General features: G+C 41.5%; 1 protein-coding gene across 4 annotated transcripts in view; it reads right to left on the bottom strand.

Moving 5' to 3' along the window:
* LOC124789769 (TATA element modulatory factor-like) overlaps window positions 1-23,414 on the bottom strand; it is a 178,229-nt gene that overhangs the window by 51,931 nt on the left and 102,884 nt on the right. For all 4 annotated transcript variants that reach the window (XM_047257228.1, XM_047257230.1, XM_047257229.1 and 1 more), the window contains 3 exons: window positions 6,830-6,977; window positions 6,561-6,754; window positions 5,446-5,658 (listed from right to left, as the gene is read on the bottom strand). In XM_047257228.1, coding sequence (XP_047113184.1) covers window positions 5,446-5,658; window positions 6,561-6,754; window positions 6,830-6,977 — 555 coding nt within the window. The remainder of the gene's footprint in view (window positions 1-5,445; window positions 5,659-6,560; window positions 6,755-6,829; window positions 6,978-23,414) is intronic.

The raw sequence follows: 23,414 nt of genomic DNA, 5'->3' as shown, positions 1-23,414 counted from the left end.
TGTATGTTTTAGGATGATGTCACTGTGCCTTCATTATATTAGGATATGTTTAAAACCAATATGCTTGTTATATTTTAAGCACAATTTTTCACTTGTATAAGTAACACTTTTCATTATGGCTTTTATTATTTTAAGAGGTCTACTTCCCACTTCTTGTATTTGGTTTTTCCATGTTTTGTTGCAGGTTTGAAGATGGTCATTGCTGACCAAAACCGATAGTCAACGGACCAAACAATTTTTTATTGTAGACGGACGTAAAAGAAATTTATTCTACAGTTTCTAGATCATTGTTCTATTCACGATTATGTTGCAGCTTATGAACCATGAAATAAAAAGTAATTTACAGATTTTGTAGTATTTAGTATTTAGCAATTAGCAATAACCTATATGATAACAATTAGGACTGTAAAGAAAGTGAACTGCAATAAACGTTCAAATGAAAAATGAGAATTAGCAGGAGTCAAGAGAGAACTACAAAAATAATGACTGATGACCAGACAGGATGTTAAAGTTTAGCATCTTGTTGACAGCAAAATCATTATAGATGATATAGAAGCTCAGTAGGATAAACCACCACCACCATCAGTAACAGCAGTTGCCGCACCAGTTGACATCATGTCTTCTGGACAAATGCTTCCTGTACTTTTTCATAGCTTTTTGTTCCATATTGCTTCCGCACGTCTTCCATCGAAGAACACTAACTAACGAACCAACCAACCAACCAACTTCCCATTCCTCCCCCTCCCCCCCCTCTGCCCCACCCTCCACCTCTCATACAGCCATTTATCATGGGAAATATGACGACAGCTGGTCAGTACGTGAAGACTGGTGCTACCACTTTCAGCTGTGTGTTTTTACAATTTCTTTGTTCATTGCGACAGTTTTGGTGCTACAATGCACCATCATCAGCTTCTGTGTACATCAGTGTGACGACAACAGTGTTAGTCATCCAAGAAACATAAAGACAATGTGGCAATAAATGTTGTCAAATATTCTTTCTTTAAGAAACAACTTATTTAGGCACTTCATCATTAGATGAAGAAAATCATAATAAAAAGTAATTTGTTACGTTCATTAATTATATTAACAGTAAATCTCATATGACTATGAAACAAGTTTGTTGCTTAATAAGAGAAGCCACTCACTGAAAAAAATCAACATTTGAGAGCACGTACTGACAGTAATTTTTAATTAAAAATTGCCACAAAACAAGACTGTTGCACCAGGAAAGTAATAAATCATATATATTAAATTAAAAGTCAACCAATACGAACATGTAAAAAGTATCTCAGGATCAATACATGCACTGCAGCAATCATAAGTTAGTCAAAATACACTGACTGTCTACGAAGTTCCACTACCTGTGTCTAATATAAATATAACATGAGAAAACTGTTCTTAAACAAAAGTAACAAGAGTAAGCATATAGCTCAACAACAGCACAGAGTACAAAACTCTAACGGGCTGCCCTCCTTGTCCATAATAAACTGCACTTATTCTCTTCTCAACACAGAAATGAAGTATGAAATCAGTGCAAAATAGAATTATAAAATAAAATCCTTCCATAAAACCCTGTAATATTATATAACTGCTATGCTTTGGCACTGAGTGTATGCTTTCTATATACAGTATCTTGTTTAGTGAGGCAACACACAGCTTCAGGTAAAATTTTAATTTACCTGTCTTACACGTTACCTGTACCATGCAGAATGCTGTTTGGGCATGTCTAACCAGTGATAGTAAAGGTTTTATTTTGTAATCCTACTTTTCAGTGATTGCAAACTTCCATTTCTGTGGTGAAAACTTCCATTTCTGTGGTGAACGCAGAATATGTGCAGTTTTTTATGGATGGGAGGGCAGCCCATAAGAGTTTTGTATGCTGTGCTGTTGTTGGGACTATATGTTTATACTTTTTGTTATTTAAGAACTATGTTATCATATTCAACTTATATTAGACACAGATGGTGGAACTTTGTGGACAGTCAAGCTACAATCCATATATTGATGGTGAGGTACCTTTTACATTTTCATAATGGTTGTATTGTATTGTATTGTATTGTATGTTAACTGGGGACCTAGAAATGACGGAGAGGCTCCATCCCCGCTGCAGCCGCAGTGGTCCACAACCCCACAACGACTACCGCCGTCCACTTCACCCCTCTGCCGCCCCACACCGAACCCAGGGTTATTGTACAGTTCAGCCCCCGGTGGACCACCCAGGTAATGTCTCACACCAGACGAGTGTAACCCTTATATTTGCGTGATAGAGTAATGGTGGTGTATGCGTACGTGGAGAACTTGTTTGCGCAGTGTAACTGAGGCAGAATAAGGGGAACCAGCCCGCATTCGCCCCTAAAAACTATTCACAGACTGGCCGGTTCACTGGACCTCTACACAAATCTACCGGGCGGATTCGTGCCAGGGACCAGGCGCTCCTTCCCGCCCGGAAAGCCGTGCGTTAAGACTGCACGGCCAACTGGGCAGGCCTTCATAATGGTTGACTCTTGTTCTTAGTGTACACAACTTACTACTCTCATTGAGCAACAGCTCTGTTTTGCAGACATTTTGAATTCACAATTACTGTTAGTACATATTCTCAAATATTGATTTATTCAATGACTGGCTACTCTTATTAAGCAACAGAATTGTTCTGCAGCCTTATGCAATTTACAATTAATTTAATTAATGCACAGTATAAATTACATTTAATGTATGATTTTCTTCATCTAATGACTATGTGCTTAATTAAATTGTTTATTAAAGAAAAAATATCTGATAGCATATGTTGTAACATTGTTTTTATGTTTCTTGGATAACTAACACTGTTGTCACACTGATGTACATATAAACTGATCACACAGAACGAATAAATTTCAAAAACACATAGTTGAAGGAGGTGCCATCAATCCTGACAACCTTCCATTAGGTCATCATCTTGGTCTTTTCAAGTCTTTTGGAACCCAGGAAGGAAATTCTTTCAACCATCATCTATTCATCCACTTCAACTGTATTTTCATAATGATCAAAATTACATCTTAACACAAATCTTTTTCCTGGTCCATTTATTTTCTATCTCTCCAAGAAATTCTTAACGTAAATCTCTCCACTGTTCACCACACAACTCTCAGTTCTCTGGCATATTCACAGTCATTTTCCTCTATTTCTAGAGCAGCCTGAGCTGGCGAGGCGAGCGCATCGCTGCCGTTGCGCACTTCGCTTACTCGGCCGTTGAGAGCTCGTGAAGAGGTTTTCTGTGCTGTGGGTGCCGCGGATAGCAAATTGTCGTGCGTTGTTTTGACAACGCGTGCAAATTGTCGTGTTCCGCGCCTCACAGCATGGGGAAGAAGGGTGCGCAGAGGAAACCTGCCGCTACGAAGGGTCCTTCAGTTGTGCAACTCACTGAGTCTGCCGACCGTGCAAGGAACTCCAGAGAAGACGAGTCGCGGCCTGTCCCCCCTTTGTACGTCAAGTGCAAAGGTGGGTGGACAGCGCTGTTCGACACCATGACGAACTGCGCTCGGAATGAAGTGGTCTACGAGTCTGTCGATACAGACTCACTGATCTGCGTTCGAGCCGCAAACGTGGCCGACCACAGGGCGATCAAGGTCGCAGTGGCCGACCACATCGTTGACGCGCCGCCGGCGCGTGAGAAGGCACCTTCCGTAGGAAGGATGAAGACGACTAAGGCACTCCTCAGGGGGTTGCCTTGGTGCTGTGATGAGGCAGCGGTCCGGGAAGGGCTGCTGCAAGCCGGGTTTGGTAATGCAGCCGCAAGGTTGCACAACCGGACCAACAGGAAGAGGGCGCCGCTCTATGCCGTGACCGTGCAAACGGTCGACGGCGGGAGCGACATCCTCAACTTGCGGAAGTTGCTGGGCTTCCCGGTTACGACGGAGGCTCTCCCGACCGCCATGGATCCTCAGCCCCAGTGCTTCAGGTGCCAGAGCGACGGCCATGTTGCGAAGTATTGCCGCAACGCGGCGCGGTGTGTCAAGTGCTCAGGTGAGCACGACAGCCGCACCTGCGACCGCGGCAGCAACGCTCTGCCGACTTGTGTCCGGTGTGGCGGCCCGCACGTCACCAGTTGGCGCGGTTGTGTGGCTTTCTCTAGCCGCAACCGTGCCGGGGGCGGCGAAGCGGCCGCGGCCGCACCGACGCAGCAGCAGAAGAGAAGACGACGTCGGAAATGGCGTAGGGTGGAGAACAGCCCGGTGCAGCTGAGGGACGGCGCAGCAGCAGATCCACCTGCCAGGGGCGGGGACGGCTGCTCGGAAACGGGCAGCCAGGACGCAGCTCGCCCTCCCGCGAAGAGATGTGACCTCGAGCTCGGCATCGCCGTGAAGGAGGCCACAGCAGCCCTCAAAGCCGTCATGGCGGCGGAGAGGGCTGCCTTCGCAGCCGCCGTGGCTGCAGAGAAGGAAGAGGCCTTAAGGCAACTGCGAGCAGTCTTCGCCCAAGGCCTCAGTGTAGTCGTACCTGCGATTACTCCTGCAACCTCGCAGAAGGACGTTCGCGCGCCTGTCCCAGCGGTTGCCCCAGCAGCACCACAGGTGAAAGGTGCAAAGAAGAAAACCGCCAGGGCAGTCTTCATCGCGCAAGCGTCGCCGCGCTGCCGCGCCGAACTTTTATGTTACAGGGAGTAAGCCACTGCGGCCGGCCCAGGTGACAACGATGGAGCCCAGCCGCGGCACTGGACTGACCCAGCGAACGACCACGCAGTACATAGGTAACGTTGCACGATACCTCACGCTAACCCCCCTCACCTTGCATGCTCTGTCGCAGCTAGCAAACCGCTACTGCTCTTACTACCCGTCCTACTGTCGCAGAGGTTTTTTTTCCCTTGGCGCTGGCCTTGGCACTTTTTTTCCTCTGCTCTTACAACCGCTATCCTTCGATCGTTTTCGACCACTTCTATCTCCTGATGGACCATGTTAATGAGTAGTCTTACCCAGACGCATGGATAACATCACAGCCTGCATCCTGTGACGCCTGATTCAAAACTAACATGCATACGGAGGTGACAGTAGAACTTTTGTGTTGGTCACCACGTTGGTGCGGGCGTGGAGGGGCCCCATCCTTGATGATCCTCTATTTCTGACACAGTTTGCAATGATATGAGTCTTCACAGTAACTGTGTTCCATTGATTGGTGCAAATATGTCTACTTCAGTGTAGTATATTTGACACTGTGTGGTGCTGTTCAATATGCCTCCCAAAATGCATGTATGTGGTTCTGTCACACACTGAATTTTAAATATTGGCCTCTTGGCTAAACTTTTCAGATGTAGCTTGTACATCTTCCACTGACATGCAAGACAAACAAACGTGGCTGAATTCTTTTGCAAGTCTCTAATAATATAGTATTTCCCACAATAACTAACATCTTTTATGTTTCACAAATAAAGAATAGTCAACAGAGATTAAAAAAAATAGTGGAATTGCTTACTTTGATGCAGCTTCAAGTGAAACACTTAATGTTTCCACTTTCTGATTCAGATCATCAATCTGGCTATGCAGAGCAGCTATCTCCTTTTCTTGGTTTTTGGTTCTTGCTGTCAGCTGATGCACTGCCTCAATCTGTGTCCTCTCCACTTCTTCCTTGGCAGTAAGAGATCGTTTCAACCTTTCAACTTCTTGTGACAATTCTTCTAATTGCTCCCTAAAGTTTCAAGAAGCAAAAATAAGTTTGCAAAAATATATTTCATTGATTCACATCTTGTACATATATCAGCATAACTGAAAACCATTTAACTTATTAGCATCAATAAAAATGTATGTATTTATGCAGCTGAATGTAGCTGACTTAAATCCATTAATACCATAATTTCACATTTTTGTACAGTATATGCAGAGTCAATCACAGTGAAGATATTTGCATGTGTACTGTGCCATTCTGTGTCGAGAATGTCCTAGCTTACATGGACATCAGACTTAAGGAGTTAATTTTATTCATAATTTAGCAAAAATGCACGTGTCAGCACAAGCTTTCATCAAAATTTTGATGAGAAACTGCTGCTCATTATAAATAGTCCAAATTGTAATGGCAGTTAAGCTAATTTAACCAATGGAGTAGTTTTCTGTTAGTTATATTTTAGTCTTTACCCTTGATATAATAAAATGAAGCAAGTTCCTGGTAAAAATATCAATTCAATTTTTGTTACTTCATTATGTTGTTGCTTCACATTGAAGTTACTATACATTTAGTTTCTCCATAATATACTGAACGCAATATTTTTAGTACTTATACCTTACAAGAGATTTTTGCCCGAATGAAAATATTATAAGGGAAAAAATAAGTGGAGTCATTCAGTGAACTGTAAGTTCATACAGTTACCTTTTTTCCTTGAAATGAAAGTGTAGTGTTTTAAGTTTAACTGTTTAATATGGGCGACAATCCAGAACAGTGATGCACCCTGTTGATGATGCCAAAAGTGTGTGTGTGTGTGTGTGTGTGTGTGTGTGTAAGTAATCAGATAGGCCACAATTTCAGTAATAAAATTTCAATAAGACGAAGAAAGGTAACACATTATTTTACAACACTCTTCTTGAAATAAACCTTACTTCTGATTCTTGATTGTGTTGTCACTTTCTTTTTCCTTAACCCTGAGCTTCTTGATAATATTAGAATATTGCAATTGCTGTTTTGACAGTTTTTCTCCTTCCTCTCTCAGTTCTCGTATTACTTCGTCCTTTTCTGCCACTAAGCCTTCCAGTTCAGTTTTTGATAATCTTGATGCTGCATCTAATCTTGCTTGCTGTAAGAAAGAAACAGAATTGAACTATCGCACTGAACACAATTTAAAAAATGTCATTCTGAAAGTAAAGCGTACCTCAAGTTGCTTCCTCAGTGTCTCCTTGTCACGTATAGCTTGCTGGAATTTACGTTCTAGAGATGACAACCTCTGGGTATATTCCTCCGTGACTTGATGGATGTCTTGGGATTCTGACACACTTGACTGTAGGGCTGTTTCTAACTGCCTGAGCAGAGTTTCCAAAATGTATTGTAGATTTCAAAAGGAACAAATATCTTACTGTTAGAGCTTCGTTAAGACATGTCATAAATTTCAAATAATAAATAAAATATTTCAGTAATAACACAGACACATAACAATGCCAAAATATTAATGAATCCAAAATTAGCTGGAAGACCTTCACATTTATCTCTAGAACTCTACTTAAATGAAAATTTTAAGGATGGGAAAGCAAAGGAGAGGAATATCATTAGAAGAAAGATAAGCTAAATTACATTTTTTTTTAAAAAGTGCAACAATAAAATGCAAAGAGAAGATTAAAGAAAAAAGGTAAATGAAATCAAGTAGTAATGAGATGTTAATGAGAAACTACTTGTACTATATCCATGGCCAGGTGAAAGAAAGCAATGAAGCCTGGCTGGATATGTATGTGATGCGCATGATGAGTTGACACATAATAGAAATAAAAGAGAGGGGAAAAGTGTGAAAAGTAAAAAAAGATGAGAATTAAAAGAAAGTACATAAGAATAAATTTATTTTATTTATTTAGTCATCCAACGGCATCTAGAAATGATGTAGTATGTGTCAGCACAATAGAATGAAAATAAATAGCACATAAAAGGAATTTTTTAATTTTTTTTTTTTAGAGGCTAGGGCAGATTGTTGGCCATGGCCTTGCTGAAGAAACCACCACAGTGGTTCCCTGAAATGATTCAGGAAATCTATGGAAAATGTAAAACTGGGTGCCTAGACAGAGCAAACTCCATCCTCCCAAATATGAGGTAAGTGTCTTGAAGCAAAGGACGAAGATGTTGGATGTGTTGCTGTAAGAGACAGCTCAATGGCTGCAGAGTTTTGAGAAAGAACCAGTTTAAAATAAGCTTGTGGCCCCCCCCCTCCCCCCCCCCCCTGAACCATGGACCTTGCCATTGGTGGGGAGGCTTGCGTGCCTCAGTGATACAGATAGCCGTACCGTAGGTGCAACTACAACGGAGGGGTATCTGTTGACAGACCAGACAAACGTGTGGTTCCTGAAGAGGGGCAGCAGCCTTTTCAGTAGTTGCAGGGGCAACAGCCTGGATGATTGACTGATCTGGCCTTGTAACACTAACCAAAATGGCCTTGCTGTGCTGGTACTGCGAACGGCTGAAAGCAAGGGGAAACTACGGCTGTAATTTTTCCCAGGGACATGCAGCTTTACTGTATGGTTAAATGATGATGGCGTCCTGTTGGGTAAAATATTCCAGACGTAAAATTGTCCGCCATTCAGATCTCCAGGTGGGGACTGCTTAGGACGACATCGTTATCAGGAGAAAGAAAACTGGTGTCCTACAGAACGGAGCATGGAATGTCAGATCCCTTAATCAAGCAGGTAGGCTAGAAAATTTAAAAAGAGAAATGGATAGATTAAAGTCAGATATAGTGGGAATTAGTGAAGTTTGGTGGCAGGAGGAACAAGACTTCTGATCAGGTGAATACAGGGTTATAAATACAAAATCAAATAGTACCCCTAGGTAGGAGTAGGTTTAATAATGGATAAAAAAAAATAGGAGTGCAGGAAAGCTGTTACAAACAGCATAGTGAACACATTATTGTGGCCACACCTACCACAGTAGTAAAAGTTTATATGCCAACTAGCTCAGCAGATGATGAAGAGATTGATGAAATGTATGATGAGATAAAAGATATTATTAAGATAGTGAAGAGAGATGAAAATTTAATAGTCATGGGTGACTGGAATTCGATAGTAGGAAAAGGAAGAGAATGAAATGTAGTAGCTGAATATGGAATGGGGGTAAGAAATGGAAGAGGACGCCACCTGGTAGAATTTTGCACAGAGCATAACTTAAATCATAGCTAATACTTGGATCAAGAATCATGAAAGAAGATTGTATACATGGAAGAAGCCTGGAGATAGATTATATAATGGTAAGACAGAGATTTAGGAATCAGATTTTAAATTGTAAGGCATTTCCAGGGGGAGATGTGGACTCTGACCACAATCTATTGGTTATGAACTGTAGATTAAAACTGAAGAAACTGCAAAAAGTGGGAATCTCAGGAGATGGGACCTGGATAAACTGACAAAACCAGAGGTTATAGAGAGTTTCTGGGAGGGCATTAGGGAACAATTGACAAGAATGGGGGAAAGAAATACAGTAGAAGAAGAATGGGTAGCTTTGAGGGATGAAATAGTGAAGGCAGCAGACGATCAAGTAGGTAAAAAGACACAAGTAATCCTTGGGTAACAGAAGATATATTGATTTTAATTAATGAGAGGAGAAAACACAAATATGCAGTAAATGAAACAGGCAAAAAGGAATACAAACATCTCTAAAATGAGACTGACAGAAAGTGCAAAACGGCTAAGCAGGGATGGCTAGAGGACAAATGTAAGGATGTAGAAGGTTATCTCACTAGGGGAAAGGTAGATACTGCCTACAGGAAAGTTACAGAGACCTTTGGAGAAAAGAGAACCACTTGTATGAATATCAAGAGCTCAGATGGAAACCCAGTTCTAAGGAAAGAAGGGAAAGCAGAAAGGTGGAAGGAGTATATAGAGGATCTATACAAGGGCAGTGTACTTGAGGACAATATTATGGAAATGGAAGTAGATGTAGATGAAGATGAAATGGGAGATATGATACTGCGTGAAGAGTTTGACAGAGCACTGAAAGACCTAAGTCGAAACAAGGCCCTGGGAGTAGACCACATTCCATCAGAACTACTGACAGCCTTGGGAGAGCCAGTCCTGACAAAACTCTATCATCTGTTGAGCAAGATGTATGAGACAGGCACAATACCCTCAGCCTTCAAGAAGAATATAATAATTCCAATCCAAAAGAAAGTAGGTGTTGACAGATGTGAAAATTACCGAACTATTAGTTTAATAAGTCACTGCAAAATACTAGTGTGAATTCTTTACAGACGAATCAAAAACTGGTAGAGGCCGACCTTGGGGAAGATCAGTTTGGATTCCAAAGAAATGATGGAACACCTGAGGCAATACTGATCCTATGACATATCTTAGAAGACAGATTAAGAAAAGGCAAGCCTATGTTTCTAGCATTTGTGGACTTAGAGAAAACTTTTAACAATGTTGACTGGAATACTCTCTTACAAATTCTGAAGGCGTCAGGGGTAACATACAGGGAGCGAAAGGCTACTTACAATGTGTACAGAAACTAGGTGACAGTTATAGGAATCGAGGGGCATGAAAGGGAAGCAGTAGTTGGGAAGGGAGTGAGACAATGTTGTAGCCTAACCCCGCTGTTGTTCAATCTGTATATTGAGCAAGCAGTAAAGGAAACAAAAGAAAAATGCGGAGTACGAATTAAAATCCATGGAGAAGAAATAAAAACTTTGAGGTTCGCCGACGACATTGTAATTCTGTCTGAGACAGCAAAGGACCTGGAAGAGCAGCTGAATGGAATGGACAGTGTCTTGAAAGGAGGATACAAGATGAACATCAACAAAAGCAAAACGAGGATAACGGAATGAGTCGAATTAAGTCGGGTGATGCTGAGGGTATTAGATTAGGAAATGAGACACAGAAAGTAGTAGATGAGATTTCCTATTTGGGGATGTTCGAAGTAGAGAGGATATAAAATGTAGACTGGCAATGGCAAGGAAAGTGTTTCTGAAGAAGAGAAATTTGTTAACATCGAGTATAGATTTAAGTGTTAGGAAGTCGTTTCTGAAAGTATTTAAATGGGGTGTAGCCATGTATGGAAGTGAAACATGGATGATGACTAGTTTGGACAAGAAGAGAATAGAAGCTTTCGAAATGTGGTGCTATAGAAGAATGCTGAAGATTAGGTAGGTAGATCACATAACTGAGGAGATATTGAATAGAATTGGGGAGAAGAGAAATTTGTGGCACAACTTGACTAGAAGAAGGGATTGGTTGGCAGTGCATGTTTTGAGGCATCAAGGGATCACCAATTTAGTATTGGAGGGCAGTGGGGAGGGGAAAAAAGCATAGAGGGAGATCAAGAGATGAATACACTAAGCAGATTCAGAAGGATGTAGGTTGCAGTAGGAACTGGGAGATGAAGAAGATTGCACAGGATAGAGTAGCATGGAGAGGTGCATCGAACCAGTCTCTGGACTGAAGACCACAAACGACAACAACAACAACCACAACAACAGGTGAAAACTGACATGCACAAATAACCGCATTTTTCCTTAATTATAATTTTATATACAATAGAATATGTTACAACACTATAGAAGTTACTGAAAACTAAAGCAAAATATTTTTGTTTGTAATCTCCACTACTCATGAATGTCTCAACTTTTCTTTTCGTTTACAGGACCTCATCTTTCCACAGAAACCCCCAAATTTCTGCTGGACATGCACAATTCCCTCGTGTGTGTGTGTGTGTGTGTGTGTGTGTGTGTGTGTGTGTGTTTTGACAGTGCTTGAAATAATTCCAGTTACATAAGAACACTTAACAAGCAGTGTCTTTTTATTAGTTCTATCAAATCATCATATTTATTTATTTTGGGTGTTTTAGATGTTAGGCTGGTATTATTGGGAACTGTGATGTCAATAATCATGTGCTATGGTAAGACTTATTCACTACAATTATTAATTATACCAGGACAGTTTGCTAAGTTAGTACTGTTCAGCTCAGTACGTTTCTCACTCATCATTTTCCGTTACATATGAAACATCGGCATTTATCATCAGAAACCAAATATTGTGTTTGATAAGGTTCCAGAAGTACTATTTCTCAACTAAGTATATAACTAGTTTTATCTTACATTCCTGACATTGTCCAATATATTGTTTCTAGAGCATTGTACACATATTGAGAGTTGTTTACCATAGGAGTCTCTTGCAGTGTACTTCATGTTCTCTCTTATCATGATAACATGATATTGTACAGTCAGGTTACAACCCACAATTTCCAGGAACAACTGCACAGAGGTCAAGAAATAGTGTTACTGTATATTTCTGTGTTACCTTTTATGTTGACTTAATTAGGATGTAATCAAAGCAAGGATTTTGCCATCCATGCATTCATATTTATTTTTACAATTACAGATTTTACAAATTCCTATGTGATTGAGATTCAGAAGTACGGGGTGTATCAAAAAGAATCATCTGATTTGGCATGTCCATATTTCTGAAACGAATACACATACACAATGAATTTTGTTTTTTTGATGAACAGGAAACTCAAAAAGTTCTTTTCATAGCATTTCCTACGTTTTCAATATCCCCCCCCCCCGAGACGCATGGCTTATGTCAATGCAGTATTCAAATGGTCCCCACACTGCAGTGAGCAGGTCTTGAGTTATAGCTTCTACAGCTGCTCTTACGCAATGATTCAGTTCATTCATTGTTATCGGTAACAGAGGCGCATATAGAGTCTTTTATAAACTCCACAAGGAATAATCACAGACAATCAGGTCCTGTGACCTTGGAGGCCAGTAACGTAAGGCTGAATCATTTGGTACAGCGCAAACTGATACATCTTTCAATAATCCTTTGATTTAAAAATTTCCGTGCTTCCAGATGCCAGTGTGGCATACTTTTGGTAAATGAAATCATTCAAATCAGATTCCCAACTGTGGGAAATGAAAGTTCTCAAGAATATCGTGATATGTACTTCCTGTAACAGTCTTCTTGGCACAGAAAAATGGACCAAACACCTTCTCCCATGAAACTGCACAAAACACATTAAATGTTGGAGAGTCCCTCTCAAGTTGTACAACTACTTGTGGTTGTTTCGTACCCCATATTCTCACATTATGCTGGTTCACCTTTCCACGTAAATGGAATGTTGCCTCATCACTAAACACTAAGTGTGGAAGAAAACTGCCATCCTCCATCTTGCCAAAAACAAAATTTCAAAACTCCACACGTTGTCATTTGTCACCTTCATGAGGAGCTTGCAGTAGCTGAAATTTTGTATGGTTTCATGAGTAAACATCGATGCAACACGTGGCAGACAGACATCAGGGGCATGTTGAGCTGTTGAGCTGCACAGCGAATTGATTTCTGCGGACTCCTTGTGAAACTAAGGCAGATACGTTTGATACCTGTGAGAGACACTTGGGGACAGCCAGGCGATTTGCCTTTACACAATCAACCTGTTTCTTGGAATTGTTCATACCACTGTGTAATGCTCTGTGCTGTAGGAGGATACACCCCATATCTAGTGTGGAAGTCAAACTGAACAGTTATTACTCAACCATACAGGCCAAACATAGAACACAAAACTGTTTCTTTTGTCCTGACACCATTTTTACTAGAACTGAAATGTGCGCACACTGCTGCTGCCTAGCAGGACCCATGTAAAACTCGAAAGTTGGCCCTTTACAGCACTATGTTGTTCAAGCAAATATCTCAATTTTTAAAAATTGGATGATTCTTTTTGATATAACCTGTATTTAATTGTCTGCATGACACGCGGCATGATGTAATGAAAAACTATGAGAGATTATCTTATTTTTATGTTACTGTTGATTTGTAGACTTCGTTTCATGTTTTGGAAGTGTGATTTTTTACTGTTGACTGGAGAACATGTTTCCAAGCCTTTATCACAAACTCTCCAAGTTTTTGCTGTAGTTCTTCAATGGTAGTATTCGAGGTGGCTGCATCAAATACATAACCTTACTAGACATCTTAATTATTAATGGATTTGACCATTTTTGCTAATTTGGGCTGTTATTCAGGAACTTATGCCATGTAAATTCCCCACCAAGCTTTCCCCCCCCCCCCCCCCCCCCACAGATATATGTCACCAAGCTAATTTCAAGGTGCCCATAGATTTAGTAATCAATGCTAAACTGAAGACAGAATACATGTGTGAAGGATAGCTCAATGTTTGCTGAGTAACAGCCACTCATTCGTGTGTGTGTGTGTGTGTGTGTGTGTGTGTGTGTGTGTGTGTGTGTGTGTGTGTGTGCGCGTGTGTGTGTGTGTGTCTACTGCTGACAAAGGCCTCAATGGCCGAAAGCTTTAATTGTGTGAATCTTTTGGTTGTGCCTATCGCGACTCAGCATCTCCCCTATATAGTGAGTAGCAACTTTCCTTCTCTGGCATTGTTATAATGAGAATAATTCTTTGTTCATATTCCTTAACTTATAACATTCTTTTGCCCTGTTCATGTAATTTTGCTTCATTTATTCCTATTCTGTGTGTTTTTTGAAAGACAGTTTCATGTCTGATATTCTCCAATATTTAGTAGTTCTAAAAATATTCTGTGTGTTTGTAATTTTTGAAATGAACTGATTAATAACAATAAAAGTATCGAACTCCAAAATTAAAACTGAAGAACAAATAACTTTTTTGACAAACCACTAACATATTTACCAAATACTCAACTCTGATACCAATTTGGTTTTAAGTAGTTTCCTTGCAGTAGTCTAGAATGTTACATTTATTTGATGACATTTACTTAAGCTCACTGCTGATATCAATGGGTGATTACATATTATGTATACCAGTCTTCTTTACATAAGTTAATTGCATACTATCTTCTCGAAAATTTCTTATAACAGTAGCTGTGGTTTACTTATAAACCCTATAATTATACAACAGCAACAGTTCTCTTAATGTCTAATTTCAGAAAGAGATCACTAAAATAACCTATATAGGTAATGAGAATGTTATATGCTTTCCAAAACTGTACCAAAGCTATAAAGTTTTTAAGTTCATTGTTCAAATCTTTCACATCATTCTTTTTTTTCTGTGGTTGAAATATCGACGAAATTATATATTAATTATACTTTCCTATCAGTTCATGATGGAGCTGTTGCAAACCAGCAGATATGAATTGACTAAAAAGTCCAACACTACACATAGGTGCACAGATTAAATCTATTCTTATGGTGGGCAAAGAAGAGTTATTTCCCTGAAAATATGTTTTATTTAATAAGCATACATTTCTTGTTATGTAATGTAATTACTTTAATGGTATTTACTTTAGCTACAATTTTGATCATTAAACCCCATAATGTTTGAATAACTGGCAGGAGTTCAACTAGCTAAATTTATCAAAAACTCTTGATATTTTAACAAGTAACCCTGTCTTTTCAAAATACGAACTGAATCCGGTGGTGCTCTGCAATACAAACCCAAAGCAACAGACAACACATAATCAAAACTAGCACCACAGCCAATGGGAAATAACAATCTCCATGATGTACTGATGAAATACTTGTGGGCAGACTTAAGGATTGGTGGTCACATGATCCCTATATTGGTTTTTCTTAAAAAAAAAAAAAAAGAGGATCCCATTCAGAATTCAAATAAAATCCTTCATCCCTTGTCACAAGTGGAGGGCAGTGTCACAAAAGCATTAGAGCAACTGGAATAATGATGATGGTCACCAATAAAAGCAACCAATTACTTTTCACTAATACTACTAAAGTGTGGAGAAGTATAACAGGAACTTCAGAATATGCTTACTGAATTGTTCTACAAGGTGTTACAGAAATGCTTTTACAAAAATTTTCAGTTGTATTTAAAATCAATGCACCTGGGTAAAACGCAAATTTTTAAAAATGATTAAAATTAATTTTATCACAAAACTTACAAAAAACAGAACTGCCAATTTCAATGAATGTTTTATATCATTTCCATGAGCCATATTTCTTAATGCTGGCTGGTATAATTAAACTTGCACAAATGTCTGTTGAAAGATACATGTTTTGGGTGGTTGGTGGGAAGTGTAAGGTAGGCCCAGAACTTGTCTAGTTCAACATAATAAACTTCTTAAAATCACCTCAAACTGTCTGGTACAATTGACTCTGAACAGCTTGTGGCTCTAGCATGTGTCAAAAACTCTGGATATACCAGTTTCCAAATTTGATGAAAAATTCACAATTTTTGCCCAACTTCTCTTGTGACTCACAATATAAATCTCGGTTCACAAGTGAAGGTTAAAGAACAAACCTACTCTGTAAATGGCAATGCCTTTCAGTGTCTACCACAATCATACTACCATGGAAAGTTTGTCAGTAAGCTACTACAGGTCTAGGGTGTACATAGACAAAAGGTATAACACTGTGTCTATTAAGTTGCACAGATAGGTGGGGTGGGGTGGGATGGGTCTGAGGGTGAGTGTTCTTCCCCTCTGAAAATTAGCAACTGATGAATGCTAAGTATCAACTACTTCTACTGAAAGAGATGACACTGTGGTTAGCACTCTAGACTTACTTTCAGAAGGATGATAGTTCAAAACCCATGCACCCACCCAGGTTTAGCTTTCCCTGATTTCCCCAAACTGCTCCAGACAAATGCTGGGATGGCTTCTTCGGAAAAGGCATGTTCAGTTTCTTTCCCCATACTTTCATAATCCAGGTTAGTGTTCCACCTCAAGTGCCCACAGTGTCAATGGGAAGTTAAACTAAACTATACTCTGCCTTCTATCTACACTCTGTAAGCCACCTTATGGTGTGTGGCAGAGGGTGCTCTGGGTACCACTGTCACTGCCCCCTTTTCCTGTTCGTCATGAGTGGTTCGTAAGGGGGGGGGGGGGGGGAGGGGGGGGGGGAGGGGGGGGGAGGGGGGGGGGACTGCTGGTAAGTTCCCATGCACACTCATATCTCTTCAATTTTATCTTCAACTATATTATGAAAAGGATAGGTGCTACTCAACAAATAGCGGAGATGCTGAGTCACAGATAGGCACAACAAAAAGACAGTCAGAAAATGAGATTTTGGCCAACAAGGCCTTCATCAGAGGTATAAAAAAAAACACACACACACACACACACACACACACACACACACACACACGTAACTCATACACACGTGACTGCAGTCTCTGGCTGCTGACACCACACTCCGATGAAGGTCTTGTTGGCTGAAAGCTCATTTTCTGACAGGCTTTTTGTTGTGCCTATCAGCATCTCAGCTACATGGTGAGTAGCAACTATTCTTTTCATAATATTGTTACATTCCATCCTCCATTTTACATTATTTAATTTTATCTTCATGGTCTATTCGCAAGATATATATAGGAAGAAGCAAAATACTGGTTGACTCTTCTAGGATCTTGAACAGTAAACCATACTATGATGCAAGAAAACTCTCTTGCATCATTTTATGTATGTCATGAAGGGTAAGGAGTTTATGGGGCAGTTTGAGCTAGCTTTCTGTCACATAGAAACTGTTTGGTAATCCTTTTGGTAATGGGTTCAGCTAATTACCAAAGCTGGCTATTAGCAGTGACTGCAAGTGTGTGTGTGTGTGTGTGTGTGTGTGTGTGTGTGTGTGTGTGTGTGTCAAAAACTACCTTCCCATTAATTGCTCAGCTAACTTGATACTGAAAAAACATTTGTTGCATCCATTGGATTTGTATAATGCTACCGGTTCTACTACAGTCTTTCCAGAAAGGAACAACATTCATTTTTAACAGGGAAGGTGTGCAGACCGGACTGTAGAAGAAGAAATGACCACAAGGTGAGTGAACACATTTCTGAATGAAGAGTATATACTGTGACACTGCAAGTTGTTAGTCCTTGTGAGGGGACTATGGATTCAGGTTTTTCCATAACTCAGTCTAGAAGGATGGAATGGAATCATTAGGAACAGTTTTATATGTCGAGTCATCTGACAGTTGACTCCAGAAGCTGTGTCCCCTGATTTGGGACAGATTTATCAGTTACATCTTTGTGGTCTGGACTTATGATGAACTACTCCACTTCCAATAACAGATTAACTCCTTTTACCAAACTGAATTCACCTGGTCTTTTTCCAAATTCCAAGCCACCATCTTTGATATTTAGATACATTTCGCTGGAGTTCACACCCAGACCTATGGCCATATAAAATAAACTAATAAGCAATACTACATCGACTTTGACAGCTGCCATCTTTCCAACATCAAAAGCTCCCTTCCCTGCAGTCTAAGCATTCATGAGTAATGTATGTGCTCTGCCTCTGAATCCCTCAACATCTGTATCAACAACCTCTGCCAGCTTGTCCTCATCCACAACTACTGCTAAGGTCTTGTCCTAAAAACAAATTTCCTGGCTAGTCTCATACTCTCATCCCCCAACAAATACAATTCCTACTTTCAAAACATCGATAAGTACCAGTGGCGTAGTGTGAGGAGAGACTTTGAGACTTAGTCTCCCCTGCATTCGTGCTTAGCCGGCCGGTATGGCTGAGCGGTTCTAGGTGCTTCAGTCTCGAACTGCGCGACGCTACGGTCGCAGGTTCGAATCCTGCCTTGGGCATGGATGTGTGTGATGTCCTTAGGTTAGTTAGGTTTAACTAGTTCTAAGTTCTAGGGGACTGATGACCTCAGAAGTTAAGTCGCATAGTGCTCAGAACCATTTGAGCCATTCGGGCTTAAAAAAGATGCAATAGTAAGTCAAAACAAAAATTTAAACAACTTTCTACGAAGAGCACTAAATGTGCGAAGACATCAGTTTTGTAGCCCGCGCCACCGCACCCTGAGTATTGGTGTGTCTGCCTGCTTGAGACTCGACTGCTCTGTCTCTGCCTCCCCTCCCTTACCTGGCTGTGCTAGTGGCGTTCTCGGCTCCCCACCACTTCCCCTCTTCCACGAAGGCCGGTGCGCTGCACTTGCCATCAGGTATCGAGACTAGTCTCTGCCGCTTCTATGCTGGCTTTTGAGACGAAAGTGAATGCAGTTAATAACAGATTATACTGTTATATATGTCTTCTGTTTGATGGTGAAAAGGGATGGTGCAATGAGGGCATTTGTACAATAAAGGACTTTGACAGGAAAGCACAAAAGCATTAGATATTAAAACGTCACCAGCAGAACAAGGAATCATTTCAGTTATTGGGCAAATCTGAATTCAGCACACCCTTTCTGAAGATGCTCGTCTAACAGCAATAAAATACAACGAACAAGTTGCATCCAACAGGAGAGTATTGGCTCGTCTTATTCACACAACTGTATTTCTTTCTAAACAAGAACTAGCCTTTTGCGGCCATCGAGAAGACGAATCCTCCAGCAATAAAGGTAACTATCTGGAATTGTTGGATTTACTAGATCAAGGAGAGCAGTCACTCCGAGACCATCATCATCTTCAACCTTTAAAAGAACTTCTCCAGATATACAGAATGATGTAATAGAAATGAAAACTCTGGCAGTTAATGAGAAAATAAAATCTGAAATTCAGAACTGCAGTTTCATTTTGATTCAGGCTGATGAAACATTAGACGTGTCATGCAAGAGTCAAATGAGTATAATATTTAGGTACTGTATTGCAGACAAAATTGAGGAAAGATTCGTTGGATTTTACGATATTTCTGGAGATAAAACTACTGAAGGTTTGTCAAACATTATTCATGCAGTATTGGAAGAATGGAATGTGGAAGGAAAAGTGGTTACTCAAACATATGAAGGCGCTTCAGTAATGGTGATCAGAGAAAGAGGGCTACAACAATTGGTGAAGCAGTTCTGTCCCTATGCGCTGTTTATTCGTTGTTATGCACACCAACTGAATTTGGTACTGTTACATTCCTCCAAAATCATACGACAAGTACGCATGTTAGTAAGTGATCTTATTGCATTCCATTCGTTTTTTAGCAAATCATCAAAACGAACTGTATTGCTAACTGAGAAAGGATTGAAACTGCCGCATGCAAGCAACACTCACTGGTACTTTCGTTCCGGGGCAGTTTCAACAAATCTCTAGTCTTTACCTTGACGAAGCACTGTTCGTGCGGTTGGAGAGGCTTGCGTATCTGTGGAAAGCCACGGGCTATGCCAAAGGTAGAGGACCTACTGCCGGAAAGGACTCAGCTGATGGATCAGTGTCCCACAACGTCCTAACTTCCCTATCCACTCCTAGTCCTACCCTATTCCCTGACCCAACCCAAGGTGTGATGCGATCCTTGCTGAGGGGTGCGTGGCACTTGGGAAGATGTGTCGCAAACGAAGCCTCAGGGATACCGGGCGACCTCCCTGAGTAATTAGCCTTACACCGCACGGGGTATTCGTGGTGTGGATCTTCTAGATCCCCATATCTCGTGGGACTAACATGGACACAACTACAGAAAAAGAAACTGGGGGGCAAATTGAGACCTCAGATACCCAAACATCGGGGACTGAACCGATGGAAGGCACTTCCACTAATCAGGGTCTAGACCTGAGCCAGAAGTGGGAACTGTAACCAAGAAGCTAGACCAGATTAAGATCAAAGGCTTGTCTGGGGCCCAAAGGAGGAAGCTAGTCAGGGAACAGAGGGAAAATGAAGGAAAAGAATGGCTTCCTAAACACAAGCGGAGGGAAGTAAAGGGACTAGAACCCAAGATCCCCGGGAAAAAAACTGTCTCAGGTTGAAGGGGATCAGAGGGAAAATGAAGGAAAAGAATGGCTTCCTAAACACAAGCGGAGGGAAGTAAAGGGACTAGAACCCAAGACCCCCGGGAAAAAACTGTCTCAGGTTGAAGGGGACACGCAGACCCCCACAATGTCAAAGAGGGGTAGTAAGTGGATCAGGAAGTTATCAAAGACTCCCTCCTCACTGCATAAGCGAGTCCAGAAAAAACCGAGGCAAGAAATAGTGAAACAGACCTATAGTACTGCAGTCTCGGTTTAGGATGGCAGTTATCCAGGAAGGTTATCCACTGGTGACCATTACATAGCAGCAGGAGGAACTAGTACAGATGGCCCTCTTTGAAAAGATTAGGGGGGACGCTGGCCCAGGTCCCAACTTCAGGAGGGTCTATCTAGATCGTGGTGCACTCATTTTTGTCTGTTAGGGGGTGCACACAATAGAATGGCTCAAGAACAAGGTGCCCATGATATCCCCATGGGAAGATGCAAAGCTGCTGGTCAAGACGGCAGAGGAGCTTCTTAAGACCGCAAAGATATCATTATGGGTACACAAGATCCTTAAGGAAGTCTCTCCCATGACTCTGTTCGGGAAAATAGGGGCCCAGAACCCAAAAGTCCCGACAGAAGACTGGAGAGTGATTAATCAGAAGGTTGCTCTGGAAGGACAAACCCTGGTGGTGGTGGTTGGTGAGAAGTCCCTGAAGACGATGCAGAAGCAGGACCTGAAACTGTTTTTAGGGTTCTCGCAGGTCACAGTCAGGGTTCTCAAAGACCTCAAAGATGGCAGTAAGACGGAGCCTGGAGGTGCTGCAGATTAATCTGCAGCACAGTAAAGGGGCCTCTGCTGCCCTGAGCCACTGCCCCGGGGAGACAGGAAATGGACGTGGCCCTGATACAAGAACCCTATTTATACAAAGGGGGTGTATTGGGCCTCAGAGGCACTGGAGGTAAGCTAATCTATGCTAGGAATCTAAGAAACTCCAGAACATGCATCTATGTTAGAAACGGAATTTCTTTCATGCCAATGATGGATTTCCGCTCTAGGGACTTAGTAACCATCAAAATGCAGCAATGTGAGGAAGGTATCATGAGGGAAATTGTCTTGGCCTCGGCATACCTTCCTTATGAAGACAGTTCTCCCCCTCCCTTGGAGGTGAGTAGACTGGTAGAGTTGACCAACTGCTGGTGGGGTGTGACACCAATGCCCACAACCTAGTCTGGGGCAGCAAGGACACCAACAGTTGAGGTGAGAACCTTCTTGAATTCCTCTTAGCTAACAACTTAGAGGTCCTGAATAGGGGCAATGAACCTACATTCAGGAATAGCAGAAGGGAAGAAGTAATTGACATTACATTTGGTTCCAGGACGATGGGTGGCTATGTCAAACAATGGCATGTGGTGTTGGAGCCATCCTCATCGGACCGCATGTACATTAAATTCAAGGTTGAAATGGTAATCAGACAGACCATGACTTATAGAAATCCAAGGAAAACAGACTGGGAGACATATAGGAGGGGCCTTGACTTAGGCTTATCAGAAATTAAAACCACGATAAGGAAGCCAGTAAATTTGAGGAAGTAGCAGACGCTGTTACCTCTGCCATAGTGACCTCATATCAGGACAACTGCACAATCACCAGGAAGTGCACAAATAGGAGTGTTCCTTGGTGGTGGTGGTGGTGGTGGTGGTGGTGGTGGTGGGGGGGGGGGGGGGGGAATCCCGGTACCGAGACTGTTTAATATTGCGAGACATAAAGGGCAATGGGCTAAATAATGTGACGCCCTTGTCAGTTACAATCTTGCAATAAGACAAGCAAAGGAGGCATCCTGGAAGGCATTCTGTGAGGAAGTGGATGGCACAGCTGCACTACCCAGACTTCACAAGATTCTCACTAGAGTACCGACTAATCCAAGAAGTACGTTGAGGGAGGAGGATGGGGAATATACAACAACAGCACATGAGAAGCTGGAATTGCTCCTCAAAACTCACATTCCTCAATATGCTCTGCCGGATAACACGGACCAGTATGTGACCCCAGACAGACAACGGTTCTCAGACACTCGAAGAGAGGACTGGGAATCGGCCAAGGAGTGTGTCAACTTCAACAAAATCCAGTGGGTGGTGGGAACATTCCAGCTGTTCAAGTCACCTGGCCCAAATGGAATTTTTCCAGCTCTCCTGCAACAGGCAGGAGGAAAGCTTATAAGAATCCTATGCAGGCTATTTAGGGTTAGCTTAGCAGTAGGAATCATTCCCAATGTTTGGAGGGCAGTGAAAGTTGTCTTCATTCCAAAGCCAGGGAGAACTGATCATACCAAGGCCAAGGATATGAGACCAATCTGTCTGTCCTCCTCCATTCTCAAAACATTGGAAAAACTGGTTAATGTATACGTTGGGGAGAGGAGGCTATATGGGGGTCCCTCTACACCTGAACCAACATGCATACCAACCAGGTAAATCATGTGAGACAGCTCTCCACCAACTCGTCAGGAAGGTGGAAAAAACACTTCACTTCCAAGAAATAGCCCTCTGCATCTTCCTGGATATCGAGGGGGCCTTTAGTAACACAACCTTCGATTCCACAATAAGGGCAGCAGAGGTGCATGACCTGGGGACCACTACATGTAGGTGGACCAGAGCTGTGCATATACCTACTATTATAAAGGAATTATTATTAAATACTACTTCAGTTGTACAAGATTCTATGTGCTGCTCTGAGCAAAATTTTTAATATCAGTATTCCTGAAATCAAAACAGTTTATGACAAATAAAGTAACTCCTCCTTTCTCCATATTTTCCCTACAGAAGTAAGAAGCGAACTTGAATCCTGCAACATTTAACATATCTGTACCAGTGGTCACATGATGTTCACTGGGGCAGATTATATCAACTGATTTGCTCAACTCTAGTTCTTCAACACAAATATGTAACTCATTACACTTACCCCCGCAATAAGGATAACTGATTTTGTGCACTGGCTGAATTACAACTGGACGAACCCAATTTTTCCGCCAAATTTTGACTATCTCCAGTTTCAATCAGAGGCTGTCTGCATGGATTGTGTGCATTAAAACTTGCTTTCTGGCTGCCTGTTTTATCAATGTGAATGAAATTTTCAACTTGTCTCTGAATGTCTTTTGTTTCTGCCCCCTACCCTAA

This window comes from Schistocerca piceifrons, chromosome 3 (assembly GCF_021461385.2).
Source record: "Schistocerca piceifrons isolate TAMUIC-IGC-003096 chromosome 3, iqSchPice1.1, whole genome shotgun sequence".
In the NCBI taxonomy this organism is placed as follows: domain Eukaryota; kingdom Metazoa; phylum Arthropoda; class Insecta; order Orthoptera; family Acrididae; genus Schistocerca; species Schistocerca piceifrons.
The sequence above is the reverse complement of the archived record's forward strand: the minus strand, read 5'-3'. Positions and strand labels throughout refer to the sequence as shown.